The sequence below is a fragment of the Gobius niger genome, assembly GCF_951799975.1.
Source record: "Gobius niger genome assembly, chromosome: 9".
Classification (NCBI taxonomy): Eukaryota; Metazoa; Chordata; class Actinopteri; order Gobiiformes; family Gobiidae; genus Gobius; species Gobius niger.
In genome coordinates, this window is record NC_136860.1 from 19,534,060 (window position 1) to 19,555,015 (window position 20,956).

The window sequence follows — 20,956 nt, forward strand, 5'->3', positions numbered from 1 at the left end:
CTGATCATAAAAAGAGTGGTGCGCACTGAATGGGTGCTGCTGCCGGATGCTCTCTCATCGAATGCAATTTCTCCATCTGTGAGATCAATAAAGTACCATCTTATCTTATCTTATCTTAGCAGCTAATATTACAAGGATTACAAACCCTGTGCAGCACACTATAGTTTCACTGTCAGAGCTTAGTTATGAGACTTGCCATTAACAATTTCATTTAGAATTAAAAATTAACCAAAAGAACTGATATCCAACATAGAGAAAGTGAATGTTCAGCCAAAGTTCCTGTATGCAAGAATTAAGTGTTCCATCTTGAATGCATTAACCTTTATTAATTAAGGCAAAGTTTTCAGAGGTCCATTTATAGTCTAAAACATTTATAATCCAGGGAAAAATGAGCAATTCAGCTCTTCATTAAAAAGTTTCACACTTGATAATAACATCTGGTTTCGGCAAACAGGTTGTGTGTTTTTTTTTGCATGACATTCTTTAGGGAACACTTTGGATTATGTCCCCTATTCAACATTCAACATGTCTTAACCTCAGTGAATCTACATTGAATTATTCACTGGTTTTGTGTGAAGAGATTATTGTTTGATAGACTGGTTGCTTAGAAAGACTCTTGCAACCAATAGCCCCGGAGTGAAATAGGATAAAATGATTACAAAATATTAATAAAAGTGTTATAATGTAATGTGGGGGATAGTTTTCATTCACCAGGCTGTCAGAAAGCTGAACCTCCTCCTTTCCCTGCCCTCTCTTCTGCCTCCACCTGCATAGACAAACTCTCTCCTCTCTTGCCTTTTGGGGCTTCACAATTTTAGGAGGAAAATAATAGCAACTTTTGTGTTTTTTCCATTTAAATGTTGACTTTGATCAACTGACACACAAGAAGAACAGTAACCAGAAGCAACACTATTTATTTCATTCAGCCCACTGTGGCGCACAGTGGGACTGACCTTGAGGTTCCTGGCGTATGTTCCTGTGGTCGGCCATTGTTCCCAGTTCAATTCCCACATTCTGAGCTCCAGTTCTGTTTCATCCTTCGCCTCCCGGCCCCACAGCTACAAAATCACTGCTGGGACCTCAGAGATCTATTGTCAGATATGGGAAATTAAGGGCATCTGGAAATGGTATATAGCAGTGTTGTTATTAAGCGGTTTTAAGCTTATGTAATAAAGGTGGTGTGCACTAGAGATGATTCAAACACATGTATCGAGATGTTTAATTCAGGTAATGTTTTAAGCATCTCAAGGTGTAAGGCTAGCGAAAATAACATTTTTAATTTATACAATAGCTTTTAGCTGGTTCTACTTAAATGATTTGTGTTTTATTAAGGCGAGACACTGCAGGTGAATCGGGGAAAATATTTCATTTAAACATGTCAATTTGAAACTTGTTGTAGATTACTGGCATAAATATTGCAAGTGTTTAGTCCTTTTATGTTTCTATATAAAAACAAGTCCTAAAAATACCCCAAATTCCTTTTTTGGTGGCGAAATGTAAATAACATTTGAGCAATAGGTTTAAATTTATGGTTTTATTTTGTTGACAATGACATAACACTTACAAAGACTTTTTCAGAGGGGATTTTGGATATTTTGTTTAGTTCTAAAATATAATATTGTGTTTGTTTTACATTCAAAACTCAAAAAACTGGAATTAGAAATTAAAAAATCCCTCTGGAAAAATCTTCAAAATGTTGTTCAGTCCAAGGCTGGAAAGTTTGACGTCTCTTGGTTCTATTGACGTGGAAATATTGTCGCACCATTGTGACAAAAATGCATTTTGAGAAAATGGCTCTTGAAATTACAATTTCTCAAATAAATCTATGGAGAAACATAAATCAGTGCAATATATAAACGTGTTATTGTGTGGATATTAGTTGTTTCCACGTGAAGGCGTTGAGTTTTCCCTGTAGTGTCTCCCCCTTACATGAAGAAAACTTAGCTACTTAGTTACCATGAAACGTATATACTGTACATTACAGTATGTCACATGATCAGATATTCATACTTGCACATCATGAATCGATGCATTTCTGTTACATATTAAACAGACACATGACAGCTCTGCTAAATCGCAGGCAGTATGAGCATGTGTGCTCAAATGGTTTACACATCTGCTGTGTCAAATTTGACGTGTGTTGTTCTTCACTACATGTGCTAAAATGACACATCTCCGTTGGAACTTGAACAGAATGCATGGGAGGCAAGATTCTTCACACTTTGCCCAAACCGGATACAACATGTACATCCACGTCTCTTGTGTTACCAAATAGAGAAATAGGAAGTGACCTTTTTTTTCAAGGGGAAACTTAGCAAAATTAGGATCACAATGCATTCATTGTTTTTGGAATACAAAATATAGTTGCAATGTTTTGAGTGACTATGTATGTATCACTACAGATTTCTCAAAAGCTCGGGTTATGTGGATATTGCTGAACATAGAGGAATGAAGAATGGTCTTTATATCTTTCAGTCACAAATGTCACAAACCAGACCCCTCTACATTAAGCCATCATTTGTCCACGATATCCCTCACAGCACATTTGGAGTTCAGTGTATATGCAAATCGCAGACCCAGTTTCTGGAGTGAAAATCTCAAGTGGAGTTGCAGCCAAGTCCCAGTGCAGCTGTAGCCTGTTCCCTCCCCGCGCTGGGGCATCTCAGTCTGCCCCCTCAGCTTCCTCAGCCCGTGACCCTCCCGATGAATGCTTCTCTTACGCGTTTCCTCCGTCAAAACTCCCCCCGCTCTGTTGTTCATGCTGCCGCAGAAAAGCTGCAGATCTGCGTCACCAAGGACACAAGAGACAAGTCTGATGGCTCTCTCAATCCATCTCAATTTACCTCCGATGCTACAACAAATATATCTGAGCTTTAGCTGCCATCTTTAAGCAGATATCATAGCTCAATTATCACTATATGTTAGCTAGATAGAAGTAAAACAGGGCGGGCCAGACTGCAGACTCTCCTCATATCCCTATCCTCCCTTGACCCACTTGCTCCGGATCCTTTTTACTTAATATGCTCGCTACGAATAACTTGTGGAAACAGTTGTCAAAGGGTCAATACATTTTTTTTTTTAAAGTCTGTTGGATTAGCGTGCAGATAAGAGGGTGATCAAATCTACTGGCAGCATTGTAACTCTGTATTCTTTGAGAAGAAGAAAAAAAATAGTATAAACAATCTCCACAACGTCTTTCACGGATTTTCAGTTACCATAGCAACCCGGCTCATCCCGTCTTTATTATCTGTGTCCTCTTTGCTCGCTCATTCGGCCTTAGTTCAGCAGAAGTTTATCAAAGAGCGTCTATAGGGCTGTTAACTTAACTTAATGAAAAATGCAGCGCAGCGGTGGGACATGATTCATCTTGTCGCCTAAATCATGCAGCATCATTTATTATTCCTCAGTGTTATTAAGTAACAGGCTGGGGCCGCTGCGTTTTCATGCATGGCTAAAAATATTGATTTTTCCATTTGCGGCGGAATGTGACGTCTTTGTCGAGGGCTGCAATCTTTTCACCCCATCGATGTTATGCACGTTGTACCAGTATAAATGTGTAAAGGAAGGTTTTCCTTGTCCTTCATATACAAACACAAGGGTTCTCAACTGCTGTAGCTCAACGCCACAAATGTAATGACAATCCGTGATCCTAAAATAAACATTTATGATGATGACATTATGCCATTTGTACTTGTTTATTCTATCAACGATACAGTGTCCTCAAAGATCATTGAGCGTAATATATTTGTTTTTAAAAAGGTAAAATGGTCCTGTGACCCACTTTTGCTCCCGACCCACCAATTGATAACCACTGAATTAACACATGGTGTATTGAGGAGTTCCCAAAGTGGGTGATTTCAAGATAGCAAAAAAAAATAATTAGATGGTACTTTATATGTAATTCTTACTTGAAAATGCTTTATATTTGAGAATAGAGATTACATTTAGTGCAACCTCTAAAGAAAAGTAGATTAAAAATGTCTTGCTAACAGTTGAGATTTTGATGTTGCAGATTTGTGTTTGACAGAGCTAACTGTAAACATTTGGTCTTAGTCTCCTCAAAAGCGAACAGCACAATACTAACAAACGAATGAATATTATGTATAGACAGTCACGGTCCAGTTTTATTGTTAGTATAATGTACGTAATGTAATATGTAATGGACTTCTTTGGTGGGGGAAACCCCTCAGATCAATAGCATACAAACCGTGTTCTGTGTTGTGTCGGTTTGTTGACTACATAATTCAAAGGACACATTTCAATTAACATGGAACAAGTATGGAGAAACAAAGTATATCACATAAATGCCAAGCCCGGTCATTAGAGAAAGTCGATACGGAAACCACGTTTGCGTCTGTTGGAATCAGCCATATGAGTCTTTTACCACTGAACAAGAAAATCTACTCTGTAAAACTCCCGGATGCACACTGTATCTTTACCACTGCCAGTGAGTGGAGAAAGCTAAATGCTTTTAGCTGGGGCTTTGACATGGGCACTGGTTCAGTGAGTGTGTGGTTGGTGTCGTGGTAGTGACATGGGTGCTGAGCTACAGTGCTAATGAGAACTTTAATGTCACCCACACAGAGACTCGGAGAGCACAGATTAGAGCTGTGATTACACCAGGGACACAAATGCACACACAAACCTCTGATAGTACATGCACACAGACATGTAAATTACACGGCAGACGCATGGACGAATCAGAGTCATGCATCAACAAACAAACAGAAGGAGCACAGAGGAAGTCTGCCTTGTATGCGACAAACAGCTGATGGGACAAGCAGGTTGGTGGACAATGCTGGATAAACCTAACTGGAGCGAGAGAAGGAGGGAGTCTGGATGTCTTATGCAGCAGACGTTTATTTACCACGGGACCCAAAGACATGAACGTAAAACAGCATTAAAACGGCTTGGAGCGAAAGAATGTGGATAATAAGACAGATAGTACACCCAATATGATAAATGGATGATTTAATCTATTCATTATCATACAGTATTTCTCTATAAGGGACATTTATAAGGGCTGCTCAATATATCGCCAAATGTTCATGTCTGAGCAATATTTTGTGACGTAATATCCAGCACCTTCTTTTTTCTCCTTTTTAAATAAAGAAAAGCAGCAGTAGCCGTCTCTAAAATGAAGGAAATGTACATTGAGGAAGACTCCCCCAAACAGGGCTCCACTGCTCATAGATAAGAGAACCCAGAAGAGACAGTGCTGGGAGTTTTTAGACAACACACTTTCTAATCCCGGGGACCGATCGCGGGACATTCTGGTTGTGAAGCATGAAGCACCATGCCACCCAATATTCAACACATTCATCAAACTTTTTTTTTTCCCTACAATGGAGAATGAGGTGATCCATAGATTTTGTTCAAACTCAATTGTTAAATGAATGTTGGGAGACAATGGTTCTCAGTGACAGTGGGTCAGCCCAGACGAGCAGACTCTGCTGGTACAGTCAGTCTGGTAACTCTGTATCAGTTGGATTGGAGTGAAAAAGCGAGGAGCAAATCAGTCAGAACATGACGTTGCCCCAAGAGGGAGCTCATATGAGTGACACGACTTCTGTGTGTAAGCAAACGCAATAAGCGAACTCAACAGACGGGGAGGAAGAGCAGAGCTAATGTAATGTTAATTCAATATGACATCCTTTCTGCAGAGGAAACTCTTGCTCGTCCTATTTTGATTGTTTTAGAGACATGCAGCGCATAAAAATGACATGAATATGACTGTCGTCCGGCACTTTTGGCCTGACCAGAAGAAATATGTCGTGTCGTTTTTCTATAAAATATAAGCATGAGTGAGAGCAGACAAACAAATTTCTGTTTTTTGCAGTGAAATCATTGAGTGAGCGCTTTGGTTGCTGCAGTGGGCATGTCTTTTGGATGACGTCAATTGTACAGTAGATCAATAGCTGGACTCAAGTCAGTTTTCAAAGGCAATCTGTTTGCTTACTGTGCGTCTTGATTACTTTTTCCCCCCTTTTTTCCCCCCACATTAAACACACCGAAAGGTTATATTTTGTTTCTGTTATCAGCGCTGGTCTCTTTAAACCTGACAGGGCAACCGCGTGACCGTGAAGGAACTATGACAGAGAGAGAGGCTGAGTCGAGCTGTCAGCAGCAGTCCCTCTGTCCACTGCGCAGGAAATGAGCGCCATATTCCCCTATTAATCAATCTCCATCATTTCCTATGCTACAGTTGTGCTCGTGGCATCTGCGCGGCTTGACTGGAAGCATCAATTTTGAATGGGGAGGGGTCTGTAGGTCAAGGCCCCACTGTACAAGCACACACCTCACGCATAGAATATTCTACAGCGGCACTTTCTGTTCTCAGCATGAAAGCAACGCCATCATTCTCTCTTAATGTATTGTTGTTGTTTTATTTATTTCTCCTTCCAAGCTTTACATCTTCCTCTATTCGGACAGGCCCGCCTCCCAATCACTCTTGTCCAATACCTCAGCCCTGGTTCAAATGGGAAAATCAATGAGTCGGTTTGTGAAAGTCGAGCTCATTGTCCTATATTGTTTTCGCTTGCTGGACCATTTTTTTTCTTCTTCGACATGCTTCGTTTCATTTTAATGCATTTATCAACCCGGTTGTCCTTGAAACTTTTGCAACAAACACTAAACATAATCTTTTCACAATGGGTTACCTGGTTAAATAAGGGTCATATAAAATACAAATCAAAAATAAGTTAGGGGTAAGATTACATAACTGCAGGGATGAACTGGAAAGACATCTGTGCCCAAATGCTGCCATGCGTAACAGAGTGTGGAGCAGAAAAGCACGTATTGGGGGAAGTCTAAACTACTCACGAGACAACAGAACTAAACAATTGACGAGAAGATAGTTTGTGACAATTGCACAAAGTTTTCGACCTAAACGGCACAAACAAACTCGACAGTCCAATAAACAAACATACTTTACATGGAAATCACCAGTAGAAGGTCCAAGTTTAGAATAGATTTTGAATCGACTGAACCAAAGAGAAAACAGGGCAGGAGGTCTGTTACAACCTCAGCATTATGGGTTCTTGAAAACCGTCCACCCAGGATTCACTTCCAACACTTCCATATCTCAGTAGTTGCCGAAGGACTAACCAAAGTGGCACTACAGAGAAAGCTGTGTTAAAAAAAAATGATGTCACTATCGGTGCTCGGTGCAGTCCTGAGTGTCCTTTGCCGACCAGTCAAATTTGATTTCCTGTTACCTCCTCGCCCGAGAAAGATGTGTGTTGTCCAGACATGCACTCAATAAGTGTATGCTGTGGCGACCTGGATGTACATGTGTTTCTGTGCTGATACCTTTGTCCGCCGTTCCTTTGGACACTTTCTTCTTTCACACCGGCAAAATTGTTATCATAGTAGTTACTTGTCACAGAAATGCCGCCCCACTTTGTCACCTCCTCTGCCTCGTATCTGGCTCGGTCTAGGCCTAATCCTTCTTTGCTGTGGGCTCTTAGCCGGATAAGCTTCTCTGTATGCCGCTTTATGATAATGGTTACACCAACAAAATGCTTTCATTTCTCATCTGCAACTACAGAAACCTAGACTTTTCCACCAGAAATTTGCTCTCAAGAATGTATTGTGTCCAACAGGCTTTATTTTTTTCATTTTATTATAACACACTTAGCAAACTGATTCAGGCAAAACTTGAGCCCACAATGCTAACGAAAGTGTGGTATACTTATTGTCTTAAATGGGGCTCATACATGAGCAACAGGAAAGATCTGTTGATCTTCTAGAATAAAAGAATAATCAGAAATGGGTTGTGAATGCACCTGTAAAGCAGAGCAGCAGCTTATATTGGTGTTAAGGTGATGTACTAAATCTGTGGCTGTGGACAAACAGCTGTAACTTCACATAAAAAGAGAGGTGTGTGCCTGTGTAGTCTAGAGGTTAGTAAGGCACATGCACACCAGATACTCTTACAGCTCAATGTTGAGGCTTTGAGTCCTGGCTCCGGATAATTTGCTGAATGTCTGTCCTTGCATTGTCCGTTTGGACTGTCAAACAGCACAGCCAACCAGGACACTGTCCAACAAAGCCAACGGGGACAAAAAGGAAGAGTGACTGGAATATGATTGTTAATATTTCAAACTACTGTATATTGGTATATTCTATCGAACTCATTGTTTGGAAACCACATTAAGTTAATTTAGCTATATCATTATTTGGGTTATATCATCCACACCTGATCATATAAATCTACTTGAGAATGACAGACACAATGAAGTGTGTCCGGAGCCAACGAATAGACTGTGTGCTAAAGATTTACCCAACTGCCCCATCCACCATTGATGCTTTCACATACACTGAATCCATGACAAAGTGGTTCCCAATGAGACCTTCATCCTCAGGCCAAACACCGTTGTGCTGGCATCAAATACCGTTCAAGCCCTCCTGTTCGAACCCTTAATTTGTCAGAATTACATTCCGCTGAGGAAACTCTCCAGGCCGGACCACAAAAGGATTCACATGCTTGAGGCTCTTCCTCAGCGGCACTACGCTTTGGTTGCTAGGTGCCGATGGAGTAATGATGTGAATAATCAGTCTTTCTGCCTCATAATGAACGTGGTGAGGGCAAAACAAACTCATCTGCATGCTTTGCACGGTTGCACAACTCTGGAACAAAATATCAAATTGCAATTATTCTCACATGTATTGTTAGTGCAATTAGATTTGCGATTTATGTAAGGGAATCATTCAGGCAAGTTTCAGTTCACAGCAGGTTTGCAAGGTCGCTGCTTGAGATGGCTTTTTGAGTGATTCTGTGGGCAAAAAGGTTTTGACACAGCTTTTTTTGTTAAGTGTATAATTATACTTTATACTTATATGACTAATATTAAAACAAATCGCTATTTTGAATGAACAAGGCAATCAGTGAGAAAGGCACATTGCAGGAGAAATTATGGGCGGGTTTAGCTACTGATACTTGGCAACCTTGGTATATCAACAATAACATCTGAGAAGAGCGTGAAATATGAACTATAAAAAGAATCAGATTTTTTTTTTTTTTTTTTAACTACACATTACACATTAGATCTCATTGAGACAGAACATTTTCTTTGTGAAGATAACACAATAACATCTGTAAATTCAACCATTAATAGAGATTTCGATTCTTCATTATTCTTGCTTTTTCCCCTCATGGGCTTCCTCAAAAGGGTTGGAGTGCACGCGATAACTATGTAAAACCCGTGTTGTGCAAAGTGACTGTAGCTTGTCATTAGGATTTGCTGCAAATGGCAAAAGAAACATGGTACATCCACTTCTCCGTTCATATAATTACCGTGTGAGCAGAGAAGGCAGAGCAAGACATTTACTTCAAAGTGCGGCCATGTTTTCACACTCAGCAACGTGAAAGATTTCTTAATGTTAATCTCAGAAAGTAGTAAGATTTATTGAATTAGCAACAAAGAGCAAAAGCCAGTGTACAATTCGTGCCAGACCCAAAATAGCAGGTGCTATACTGTAGTTTTCAGTCAGTACAGTCAATGTTATTTTTACTATCCTTTTTTTGCTACAAGGGACAATGCATGACCAAGAGAGACGCCTCCAAACAAACACCACAACAATCCCGGCTCTTGTGGCCCTGCACTGTAGCATGCACTCAACACTCACTCATCCATTGACAGAAACACCATAACCTGATTAAAATGCAAAGGATTAGTGGGGCCAGGTGCTCAAATGAATTGTTTGTGAGAAAATATAGTAAGCACAGGGTGGGGGGGGGGGGATGCACTGATGCTACTCACACATCTCTGGGTGGTTCCCTCTGAATCAAAGCGTTCATTCGTCATTCATGCCTCGCCCTGTTACGTGCGCCAGCCTCTTTGGACCGTCGCACCATACAGTTACATTATGTGCAGCCTGTATTGTGTTGTTCAAAGCAGGGCGTGCTGTGAGCGTCTGATGGTGACTCAGTAATGTGAGAATGTCACATGAGTCTAAGAACTGTGCTAGTGATGCTCAGTCTTTGAGCAATAAAGCGCAATATACAGCTAATGGTGTTGCGGTCAAACTTTGTCCTTCAAAATAACCCCTACTGCAGTTTACTGAGGATGTAACTGTACTGCCGGTGCAATCATGATGATAAAGTGCAATAGTGTTCATAAGCTCTTGATTTAAAGGAAGTAAACAGCGTCCTGTGATCCTTCAAGTTTCAGAGGAGTCAACATGGAGAAAAAAAATCTTTTGGCAATGTTGATTACACCAAAACCTCAAGAGGGGATTTCTATAGAAAAGTAGTATTTCTAATGCAGCAAATCTGTCCACAACACTCCACTGTCTGGTACACTGGTGTAGGAATGAGGGCGTGAATGGGTGACTGGCTCCTTAAGCTGTAAAGCGCTTTGGGCCTAATGAAGGTAGAAAAGTTGAGACCATTAACCATTATCATGAACCTACCACACCAAATAAGACCAGCACATTCTCTGATGTACTGTGTGTCTTTGAATATTGAAGCAGCTTAGTGGAAAAGCTAAAGATTTGAGCTACAATAATAACTAGGGATGTAACAATGCATCGTGCCACGGTGCAAAAATCTGACGATATGCATCATACGAAAGTGACGGTGCAAGTTTTAGTCTATATTTCATAATATAGGCCACCGTTTTTACATACTGAGATATGTTCTTACCTTAGCTTTGACGAGTTCTTTAGGACCTGTCTGATCTTCACCCGTGCCTTCAGTCACATAAACACAGCGCAGACGGCGTTAGCATTTAGCCTCTCCCTCTCTCCACTATAGCTCCAAAACAGGTCAAGATAGAAGCTACCAAGCTCTTCCACGTTTTCTCTATTTAAATATGGTTACGTGAAGTGTTCCACTACAAAGTATAATTACACAAAATGAAACAATGTGGATTTTCTAAGCGGATAAAAGGGGGAACTATATGTAAGGCGTAATAATACCAGGAGTAGTTTGGCATCCGCACAGTAAAGTGAAGATTACTGCGCAGTAAAGTGAAGATTACTGCATGGATTTCGAACTACTCCTGGTATTATTACGCCTTACAATATAGTTCCCCCTTTTATCCGCTTAGAAAATCCACATTGTTTAATTTTGTGTAACTATACTTTGTAGTGGAACACTTCACGTAACCATATTTAAATAGGGAAAACGTGGAAGAGCTTGGTAGCTTCTATCTTGACCTGTTTTGGAGCTATAGTGGAGAGGGGGAGAGGCTAAATGCTAACGCCGTCTGCGCTGTGTTTACGTGACTGAAGGCACGGGTGAAGACCAGACAGGTCCTAAAGAACTCGTCAAAGCTAAGGTAAGAACATATCTCAGTATGTAAAAACTGTGGCCTATTCCTTAAACTAGGTGGTGCCACTCATGTATGTATCCGCGCACTTAAACACAAAGTGCATGTGTGTCATCATCACTTACGCTAAACTCAAGGCTGTAGACACTCCATACCTGTATTGTTACATCCTCCAAAAACACATGAAATCGTGCATCTCCGAGTCCTGCAAACAACCAGGCTGCGGCGAGTGAAGATCCAGCGCCAGACAAATGCGTAAGATGGAAAGCGAAACTGAAACTGATCACTTAACAAGCGCATGGCCTGCACTGCGCTGCTATTTTTTATTGGCTATTATTATTATTTTCACTTTAGCTACAGTTTTTTTTTTTCTTCCTGTTGTGAGCTTTTATTAAAAAGCAACCCATGAAAATTTAGAAAGCTTTGCCTATTTTATTCTGAGACTATAAATACTTCCAAAGGGGGGACATTTGGCTATTTTATTTCTATATATATATTTTTTTTAATATTGTACTTGCACCGTGAAGCACCGAATCGTGGGCCCTGCACCGTGAACCGAACCGAGAGATAGCTGAACCATTACAGCCCTAATAATAAGTGTAAATTAGACAAAGCATAATAGTATTTTGCGATCAAATAATGTTGATTTGGTCCTATTTCGCAATGACTGAATACCAATTTTGCAATTTTAAGCAGAGATTACAGATGACTTTGACTACCTATGTACCCGTGCATATTCTTACACTTTTGCAGCTCTTTAGTAACACCATTAACACATGTCTGCTGGCCTTCACGTTCATGCAAAATCAACTACGGTCTCATTTAGTATTTATGACCAGTCTAGTGCACATACGCATGGGAAGCAAAACATGCATTTTAAAATGTTCCAGCCCACATTCAAAGTCACGTTAGTCTAAAAATAAGGATGGCAATGAGCAAGCAAGGCAGCCCACATGGAAGCAGCGACAGCTAATGCCACAGCCGAATGAAATTTCTCTGGAATGACCCGCTGAAATCAATAGGAGCCTGTCTATCCAAGGCATCTATGTGACAAGAAGAAGTGAGGCTAATTTTAAAGCAATTTGGAGTCACTTTGCCGGCTCTATACAAAAACAGACATGTCACGGAATGCAGATGTGTGCTGCTAAAGCTGCATCATAGCTGTAAATGTTTTCTTATGAGATTCCTGTACCTCATCTCTTATAAAGCATTTATTACATAATGCTGTAATTGAGGTAGGATTCGGCTTTTTTCAGCAGCCTAAAAAAGCCCCATGCGTGGAAGGCGAAGCTGCTCTATTTGAAGTAGGAAGTTTGCGCAACGAAATAATGCTGTAAGCCCATTTAGATAAATTCCTCAAGACGAGATAGTTGCAGCAAGAGGTGACACAATAATGCAGCTTCTATAGCATCATCGTGTCAGGCCAACAAAAACAATAATAAATGCTTAACTCTTTTCAAGCAATGCATCCACTTCTGACTTTGCAATGGTAATATGTTGGAAAAAAGAACATAACATCAAACAAACCTCCAATGGTTTCAAAAGGAGAAAAAAATGCAATAATGTGTAGGAACGTACTGTATATCCTTAATGTTATTGATCTTGTTAACAATCCCGGAGAGAATGTCTGTCTTTTTAACACCTGCATTAGTAATGTTTGCCCTGTGGCTACAGTGACCTCTCATTTGTGCTGGACTGAATGCAAATCCCAACACTACACAATAGCTAATAGGGCTGAGGTAGACCACATAAATGTCGTCTTCTCTCACACACTGACATAGACTAGTAGCGTTATCAAACATCTGAAACACTTCAGAAATGACTTGTTTTGTTATTACTCTCCATGAAACACCAAGGGATTGAAAACAAGCATTATTAGAACAGATTCGGAGATGCTACAGTGCTTTTGATTAAATATGTTTTTTTCTCTGATCATCTGTTCCAGTTATAATTTTCCCTTTTTTTCTTTCAACAATGCTAGCTACTTTTTAAAGTTGAAGTTATTCAAGATGCAACAATTTGCAATGTGCAAACTGCTTTTGAAACGCTAAGCTACTTCTTTATGTTTAATACCATTGACAGAATCCAAATAGAGGGCTGTGAATTGTTCATTTGTGTGCTGTTCAAAGGAAAAATATGACAATCAATAGCCACCTCTTCCCCCAAGCCTGTTCTCTCCATTCGCTCTGTCACTGAAAATCAAACATAACACATCACCCACTCGTCAAGTCATTCAGCGAGATCAGACAAAGACAAGAGTGACGGCTTTACTGTAATTTCACATTATACCAAATGTATGCCGCACGTGTTGCTACGTAGCACACGATGAAATCTGCTGTGATGACGATCAACAACAGCACTCAAAGACGGCAAAGACGCGGGAAACTAAAAGTCTATACAAGCCAGCACTGATCACCAGCTTTGAGCCTATTATGCATGTTATGAGAGGATGGGGAAATCAGAGCACCCAAAGGTAACCCACCCAGACATGGTTGGGGAGAACATGCAAACTCCACCAAACTCATGCCAATCACTATTAACACTGGTGCAAGTTATCATTATGTCTTTTTAAGCAAAAAAAGGGAAATCTTTTAGTGATCCAGGGGCTCTATTGGTATTAGCATGTTGCCTTTACTTTCCATCACGGTGGCCTTTGTAATGCTCCAGGAGCAATTGTTTTTTCAGGTTTCTGGTAGATTTTCTCATTGAAATCACAGAAAGGCCTCTTGCTATCTCAGCCTGTTAATAGAAATACGTACATTTTGAAGCCAGGCCCAATACTTACTGCATGTTAGGATCGAACGCCACTTTTCCTTTTTATTTCTATGAGATTTTTGAATAAAATGTATGCGTAATCCCTAACCCAGTAAAAACCTACCACAAACCATAAGAACAATTGCTCCTGGGGCATTACAGAGGCTCCAGGAGCTCCAGGAGGGTGGAATTCGTTCTGAACAATGTTGAAGCCTTGTTGTTCCTCCTTTGCTCCATAGGCATTTGCTATTGTCAATTCACAACAGTTTCGTCCTGCTTTTACCAGTGTAGAGCAGACACAGCTATCACAAATATGTCCTGTTGGAAACCTTATTGTTTGGCTTCAAACACACATACTTCCTGTCATTGGTCATAATCTTGTTGCTGTTTGGAGTTCCAAAAAAAAAGGGTACTTTTTTTAAGAAACATTGCTATTGCATTTCAATTAAAATAACACAGAACTTTGAATAGGTTATAGTCATGCACTTTCACCTGATCATCACTGATCTCTTAACCCCTCATACTGCGCCCCGGTCACTGTTGTGGCCCCAACAAGCTCAGGAACAACCTGCCACTACAAATAAGAACTTGATCCTCCTTAACCCAGTTTATGACACTTTTAAAAACATATTTATTCAAACTTGTGTCCGGCTCCTTCTGAAATTATTATGTTTAATTTAATTAATATGTTTGTTTTTTAACCATTTTCTTGAGATTCTTAACAGTGTTTTGAAATGCTGTTATACTGTTTTTATTGTGTGATTTTAACTGAGCACTTGGTGCGATTGTTATGGTTTGTTGAAATGTGCTATAAAAATAAAATGATGTGACTCTACTAAAATATACTTGGTGACACTAAGTATGGCATGGGGCATGCTTAAAAATGAGAGTGGGTGATGACAGGAGCCATTGCTGTCTTACTGTTGCGCACATTTCCAGGGAGAGTGGCCGGTGCACATTAGTTGTTGGAACTCACATTTATTTATTTATTTATTTGATAGGGACATGTGTGAACAATAAACATGTACCACACAACAACATTTATAGCCAAGGCTAATTTGTCTCCATTATCTCTGGACTGGATAGAGTTGAAAACAGACCACTGTGTACAAAAACTGGCTGTAGGTGAGGGAAATGGAGCGATCTGTACGTTAGGTGTCAAGCATTTGTCCAATTTGTTTGATGGAAAGTCAACACTTTTACTGCAAACTATCAGCAGCGTTTAGGATCCAACTTTCTGTCACATTCACAATAATTACGATACTTGCATCAAGTAAAAGGCACCATGGACCTTCTCAATGGCAAACTAAGTTTTCCCAACCTGGCAGTGGCATGCATTTCTTTTTTAGATTTGGAGTTGTAGCACACCACAAACACAAGTAATTTACCCATTAAACCAAGAAAAACAACAAACTATTGCACTTACTGGAGAAACCATGACTCACTCACAACAGAGGAAAGGAAACAAATTGTCCAATAGTCAAACGTAATTTCCTGCATTAAGTTTTCAGTAGACTATACTTCCCGAAGCTCCTTACACAAGCGCGAGTGAGGGCGTCTTATCACTTGGTTCTACAGCTGTAGTGCAAATATTGGTCATCCTAATCTAATCAGCCCTGCTTTATGTGATCTTTCCACGCTTCGTTTAACTCTGACTTCCATCCATACATGTTATGTCGTTAGAGCGGCCTGATTACACAGATGCAGGATGGGCGGGGAATCGAGCTATGTGACAACAACTGGGGTTATCGTTGTAATCATTGATGCGATAAACTTAGTATGTTGAGGGTTTAAATAAGGAGTCTCAGAATGGCATAAAACCTAATATATTGACCGAAATGTTTACAGATTTTGCTTAAGAAGTTCTTAATCATTTGGTGAACAAGTCGCCTCTTCAAACTTAAGTAGAAATGTAGACAGAGACCACAATTGTTACTTATTACACTAAGTCCAAAGCTGAGATTAAACAAACAATAGATAAACCAGATTTAAGAGGATCTTGTAAACCTAAATCAGATCCACCAAAGATCCAATCCAAGACTTTACCAGGCCTGAACTATACATCTATAGGTCGATAAACCAGGACTAAACTGGAATCTAAAACACGATGCTTCTGGGGCAAACTCAATCTATTCCGGGACTAAACTAAACCAGGACAGGATTAAAACTGGTCTAAACGAGGACTAATAGGACATTTGCAATATGCAGAAATGTACAGCCCTGAAGTGATGAGAAGGTGATTGAATAAAACTAAAGGGGCCAAAGAACAATATCTCAGTGGACAAAGCTGTAATTGAAAGGTGGGGGAAAAACAGACCACAACCTAGATCAGAATCTATCACTCCAGTGGGAAAAGAGAAGTGCGCGCCCACGCTTTTCCGAGACTCCTATAGGGAAAGCGCGCCTTGCGAGCAGGCTGAAGAGGAGGTGATGTGGACGGCCATATTCAAGACGGAGATGGGAAGACAAGACGGAACAGAGATGGAGGCGAAGACGACGTGAAAAGCTGGACCAGCGAGGACAGTGACAAATCGAGGCCGCGAGCATGAGATCAACATGTTGGAAGTCAGCAGCCCTGGAGACACAGCCACCAGAGAAGCAGGGAATTATGGGAGTGTAAATTAAATTACACCGGAAGGGACAGTCAGGTCTGGACCTGCTGGAAACACTGCACATGGGGCTTGGTGTACTGAGAGTGCGAGGAGGACTAATGGATGGAGTTAAATAAGAAGGGTTTGAAATTGTGCTTGTCAGAACCTAAACCACACCAGATGAAACTAAAACAGGAACTTCATAACTGAATTTCATTCACGTTTGCAAAACATGTTTCAGTCTCAGTCAGAAGACCTCAGTGATTTTGCCATTTCGACATTGATATCGCATCACCTAATATTGCGATAAAGATATTTTCGCTCAGACATAGGAGTGCTCCTGCCCCATATGTTGGATCGATTGCCCCATTGAAATAAACAGTGCTTTCAAAAAGTTTCTACGCTGAATCCAACTTATTGCCTATAATTGCTGGAAGGAGTAACAATTATTGTTTTTTAATGTCTCTTTTCTTTTTATCGTCCGACTGAGAGCTTTCTCAAGGAGCAGTTTGGTGATGCTGGCTTGGGGTGCTGTGTCTCCGCAAAGGTCACTTCAACATTCAGGCCGATTAGCAATTCAGATTTTGCTAAAGGGGGCTAAGAAGCTGCGATGGCCTTGCTTGTTTTATTACATTAGCCTAGAGTGGAAGTCCGCTATCATTGAGAGCTATGGAAATGAAGATTTACAAACAATTCATGCTTATGGCTACGGAGTTAGATAAATAAGGAATTGCCAGTGCTCTCCTCTGTGCATACGAAGAGCAGTCTCAACCTGCTTGGCCTTGCATTACATCACATGGAAGCTACTATATCACCAAAGGGGCATTTGTTTTGTTTTTTGACCTGCTCCATCCTTGGCTTCTGTGTGCTGCTATTGTTATGCTAAAGACCACATTTCTTCCTCCCCATTAACCACTGTGTCAAAAGCCCTGCCACCTCATGAAAAGATTTCACAGCCAAAGTTCCCCCACAGTGCAGGGCCTGGCAAAGTAGTGAAATGCGTAATGTATTTTCAGCACCATGGACAGCACCACACACGCAATCGGACGTCCGCCACAGTCCACTGCACAGCAAATCACACACACATGTATAATGCATCAGGACGCACCGCGCAAAGTGGTGTTATGATGTTGGAGAAGGGTTGTTTACAAATGCATACCTCATTCTCATGGCAAATTTGTCAATAAGATAACAATAAAAAATAAAAATAAAAAGCCTTGTTTTGTCCAACACTGTGGAAGTATATGCAGATTAACAAAGCATTCAAATACAAAATAGCAACAAGCAAAAGTACTCTGAAGACAAGCAATGATATGTACATTAGACCATAAGCTGCAGTATATGCAATTTCTTTTTATGTTATTTCTGTGATAGTGTGGATTTATTGGCACAAGAGACTTGCTACACCACTATTTTTTTTGTTTGCCATAACAAGCAAGCTGCGGACAAAACAAAAGCCTGAATTAGTCGTATGAATCACCAGTGTGTTGTAACTAAATGGTTGTACTCAGCAATTGTCTAATAGTGTCACTGAGGGGAAGCTGGTCCTCTATCTCCTCATGCCAAATGTCAACTCTCCACTCACAAAGCAGTAGAGTAAGATCAGCGTTGGAGAAAGACAGAGAGGGGGATGGGGCAGTCCAGTGGTGTGGCTTTCATTTGAATATTGGCAAAAGCATGACTCTAGACCTCCTAGAACAGGGGTTGTAAAGGCAAGTTGTCTGTTCTATGGATGGGTGAGCATTATTTGTTTTCTCATCCATTTAAATCAGGCTGGTGGTCTAAACTGCCGTCAATAAAACAAACATGACCAGTCAATAGTAACAATCAGTGTGCATTACGACACAGACGACATAACTTTAAGATGTCAGCAACAAAAACAGGTATTTTTTCACACTGTAATGTAGTTTAAAATGTCAGTGTCTGCGGATACGTTCATAGGGGTCTTCCCTAGGTATGTATGCTTTATAACTTAGTACAGCGGGACACAAAGTCAAAGGATGCAGTGGGTTGCCTCTGTAAACGAAATACTATCATGCTGTTAAACGTGCCTATACGGTTGCTATAACAACCTTGCGCGCACCCGTGCCAGGGCACTTGTAAGCTCACTGTGCGTGCGTGTAGGTGACCTCCATAGTTAGTCCTACCGTGCATTCCTCCATGCAGGTCCTGACCGAGTACACATCCGTCTCGTATTTTCTGATGAGGGTCTCAAACTCCCTATAGTTGTCCTCTGCCTGCTGGTCCAGCAGCTGGAAAGCCTGCACACACTCCGTGCATCCCTGCTCGTCCAGGCTCGTGCAATTTGTATTGTTCACACTCGTAAACCCGTTAAACAAATCCAAAAGTGAGTAAGAATTACAAAAAGAAAGGTACAAATCGCTCAGATTTACGTAGGCAAACTGTGTTCCGTTGTCCCCTCTGTTGGAGAGGCCCCGGCAGACGGTCTTGGCGTCCGTGAAAGTATAGCAGTCTTTGGACACACTGTCCGGGCGACAGGTGTCCATTCGCCGCAGAGGTTTGGTAGAATTCTCTAGAAAAATAGTGTTGGGGTGCTCTCCGGCGAGTCGGTAGGGGTGGGGTGTCGTTTCAGGGTTAAGTGGGGAGTACTCGCCCATGTCCGTGACAGTGAGCCCCTCGTCCCAGCGCTTGTCCCGGGTCCGCGTTAATTTGGCCTCGGCGCAGAACCACAAGTGATCAGAAAGCAGGACTGTGATGAAGAGTAGAGAGGCCAGCGACAGGCGCCATCTCTGGGCCCGCTCCGATTCGGTAAATGGCTTCTCGTTCTCTCGGGGTGCGAACCAGTATTTTAAACCTTCATCATGCTGCCGACGCATCCAAGCACCCCTGGTCATATTTTAGGAAAGCGCTGCCCTGGCCGACTCCACCACGGGGGCTGCTCTGCCACAATACTCATTGACTTTGGGGGAGGTGGACTCCACTCGCTTCTCCTCCTGTAAACGGTCCAATTAGCGCGCCTGCACAGATTAAGCTTCGCGCTGCCGCATCCCGGTTCTCCATGGCTCTCCTGGGGGAAACGGTGTCCTCTTTGACCGCATGCCCCCTTGTTCCTACAGGGGTCCGCTGTCCTGTGTGGTCGGGGAAGACCAGCTGTTGCGGTGCTGCTGATGCTGCGCGCCGTTTGTGTTGCAGATCGACTTAAAGGAAAGCGACGAGCCACTGTGAAGCACGCAGCCTGGTTTCTCTGTCCCGTCGCTGGAGGGGAAGCTTCGAATTTGTTCTCCCGGTGGCCATTGTCATCTTTGACCGTGGTTAAGTTGCCGCCATGTTCGTCTTGAAACACTTTTTCGGAGAGCTGGGTCTGTTTGCGTCATCTCCATCTCTGCGATAGCTCCATCGTTGCGCAGTGGCAGAGCAGCTTATTACCTATACCTTATGCACACAGGCACACATACGCACACACACACAACGGGCACACCGAGAGGAGAGAGAGAGTGCCCGGACACAGAGGTGCACTAGCGGTTTTGACAGTGTTCTGACTGAGGACGAGGACGCGCGGGGTTTGAGAGACACTTCTGACGACATCTCTCTTTTGGTGCAGGATAAACGAGACTTCATTCAGAGGAAAACACTGCAGCTCCTGCTGGCAGTATTTTCTGATCTGATAGCAGCAATGTTGGCAATGTCAGACGATGCCATATCAATATTTTTTGGGGGATTCATTCAACTCAAGTGGAACCGATCCCATTTCTTTGGAGTTTTGTATTTCTTTCTTTATTTTTTTTAATTTATTTTTTCAGCCTACTGGGCTCCCGCTTGTTGCATGTTGAAAGCCTATTGCCACTTTAGAGATGGGTCATTCAGCTGATAGCGACCAGAGTTTGCGAGATGCGAGATGAATGTCCCTCAGCCTACTGAGAGACTCTCTTTGAATGCATTTCTTTCTTTTTTTTATGAGGGAATGGCTATAGGCTATAATAATGATTGATATATTTTTTGAGTGAATCACATGATATGTACCAAATGTCAACACAACAATTCAGCTTTAACAGAGTAAAACTGTAAATGTTCAACTAGATTAACTTTGTGTGTCAATTGCGCTCTACAAGCAAACGTGGCTCAGCTTGTATTGTGGACAGTTATTGCTACATGTTTGCTATAGTTTGACGGCGTTGAAAAAGTAACACTTCTGGTCGATTTTCCATCCACATAATAGAATATTTAAGTGAAAGCAATTACCCACCGCCGCAATAAGCCGTCGTCATGTTCAATGTGCAAGCTACAAGTTTCAATATGTAATGACACCTTGACATCTGACATAACAGATGACATAACAGATGTCAAGGCAATGTGCCACGCTGGAGTCTGGGGTGC

General features: G+C 41.4%; 1 protein-coding gene across 2 annotated transcripts in view; it reads right to left on the reverse strand.

Annotated features, from left to right (window-relative positions):
* nalf1b (NALCN channel auxiliary factor 1b) overlaps window positions 1-20,357 on the reverse strand; it is a 102,165-nt gene extending 81,808 nt beyond the window's left edge. For both annotated transcript variants that reach the window (XR_013793228.1, XM_079563236.1), the window contains exon 1: window positions 18,769-20,357. Coding sequence is in view for 1 of the 2 variants with exons in the window: in XM_079563236.1 (XP_079419362.1) it covers window positions 18,769-19,476 (708 nt within the window). In the remaining variant the exon portion in view is untranslated. The remainder of the gene's footprint in view (window positions 1-18,768) is intronic.
* Between the last annotated feature and the right edge of the window lie 599 nt (window positions 20,358-20,956).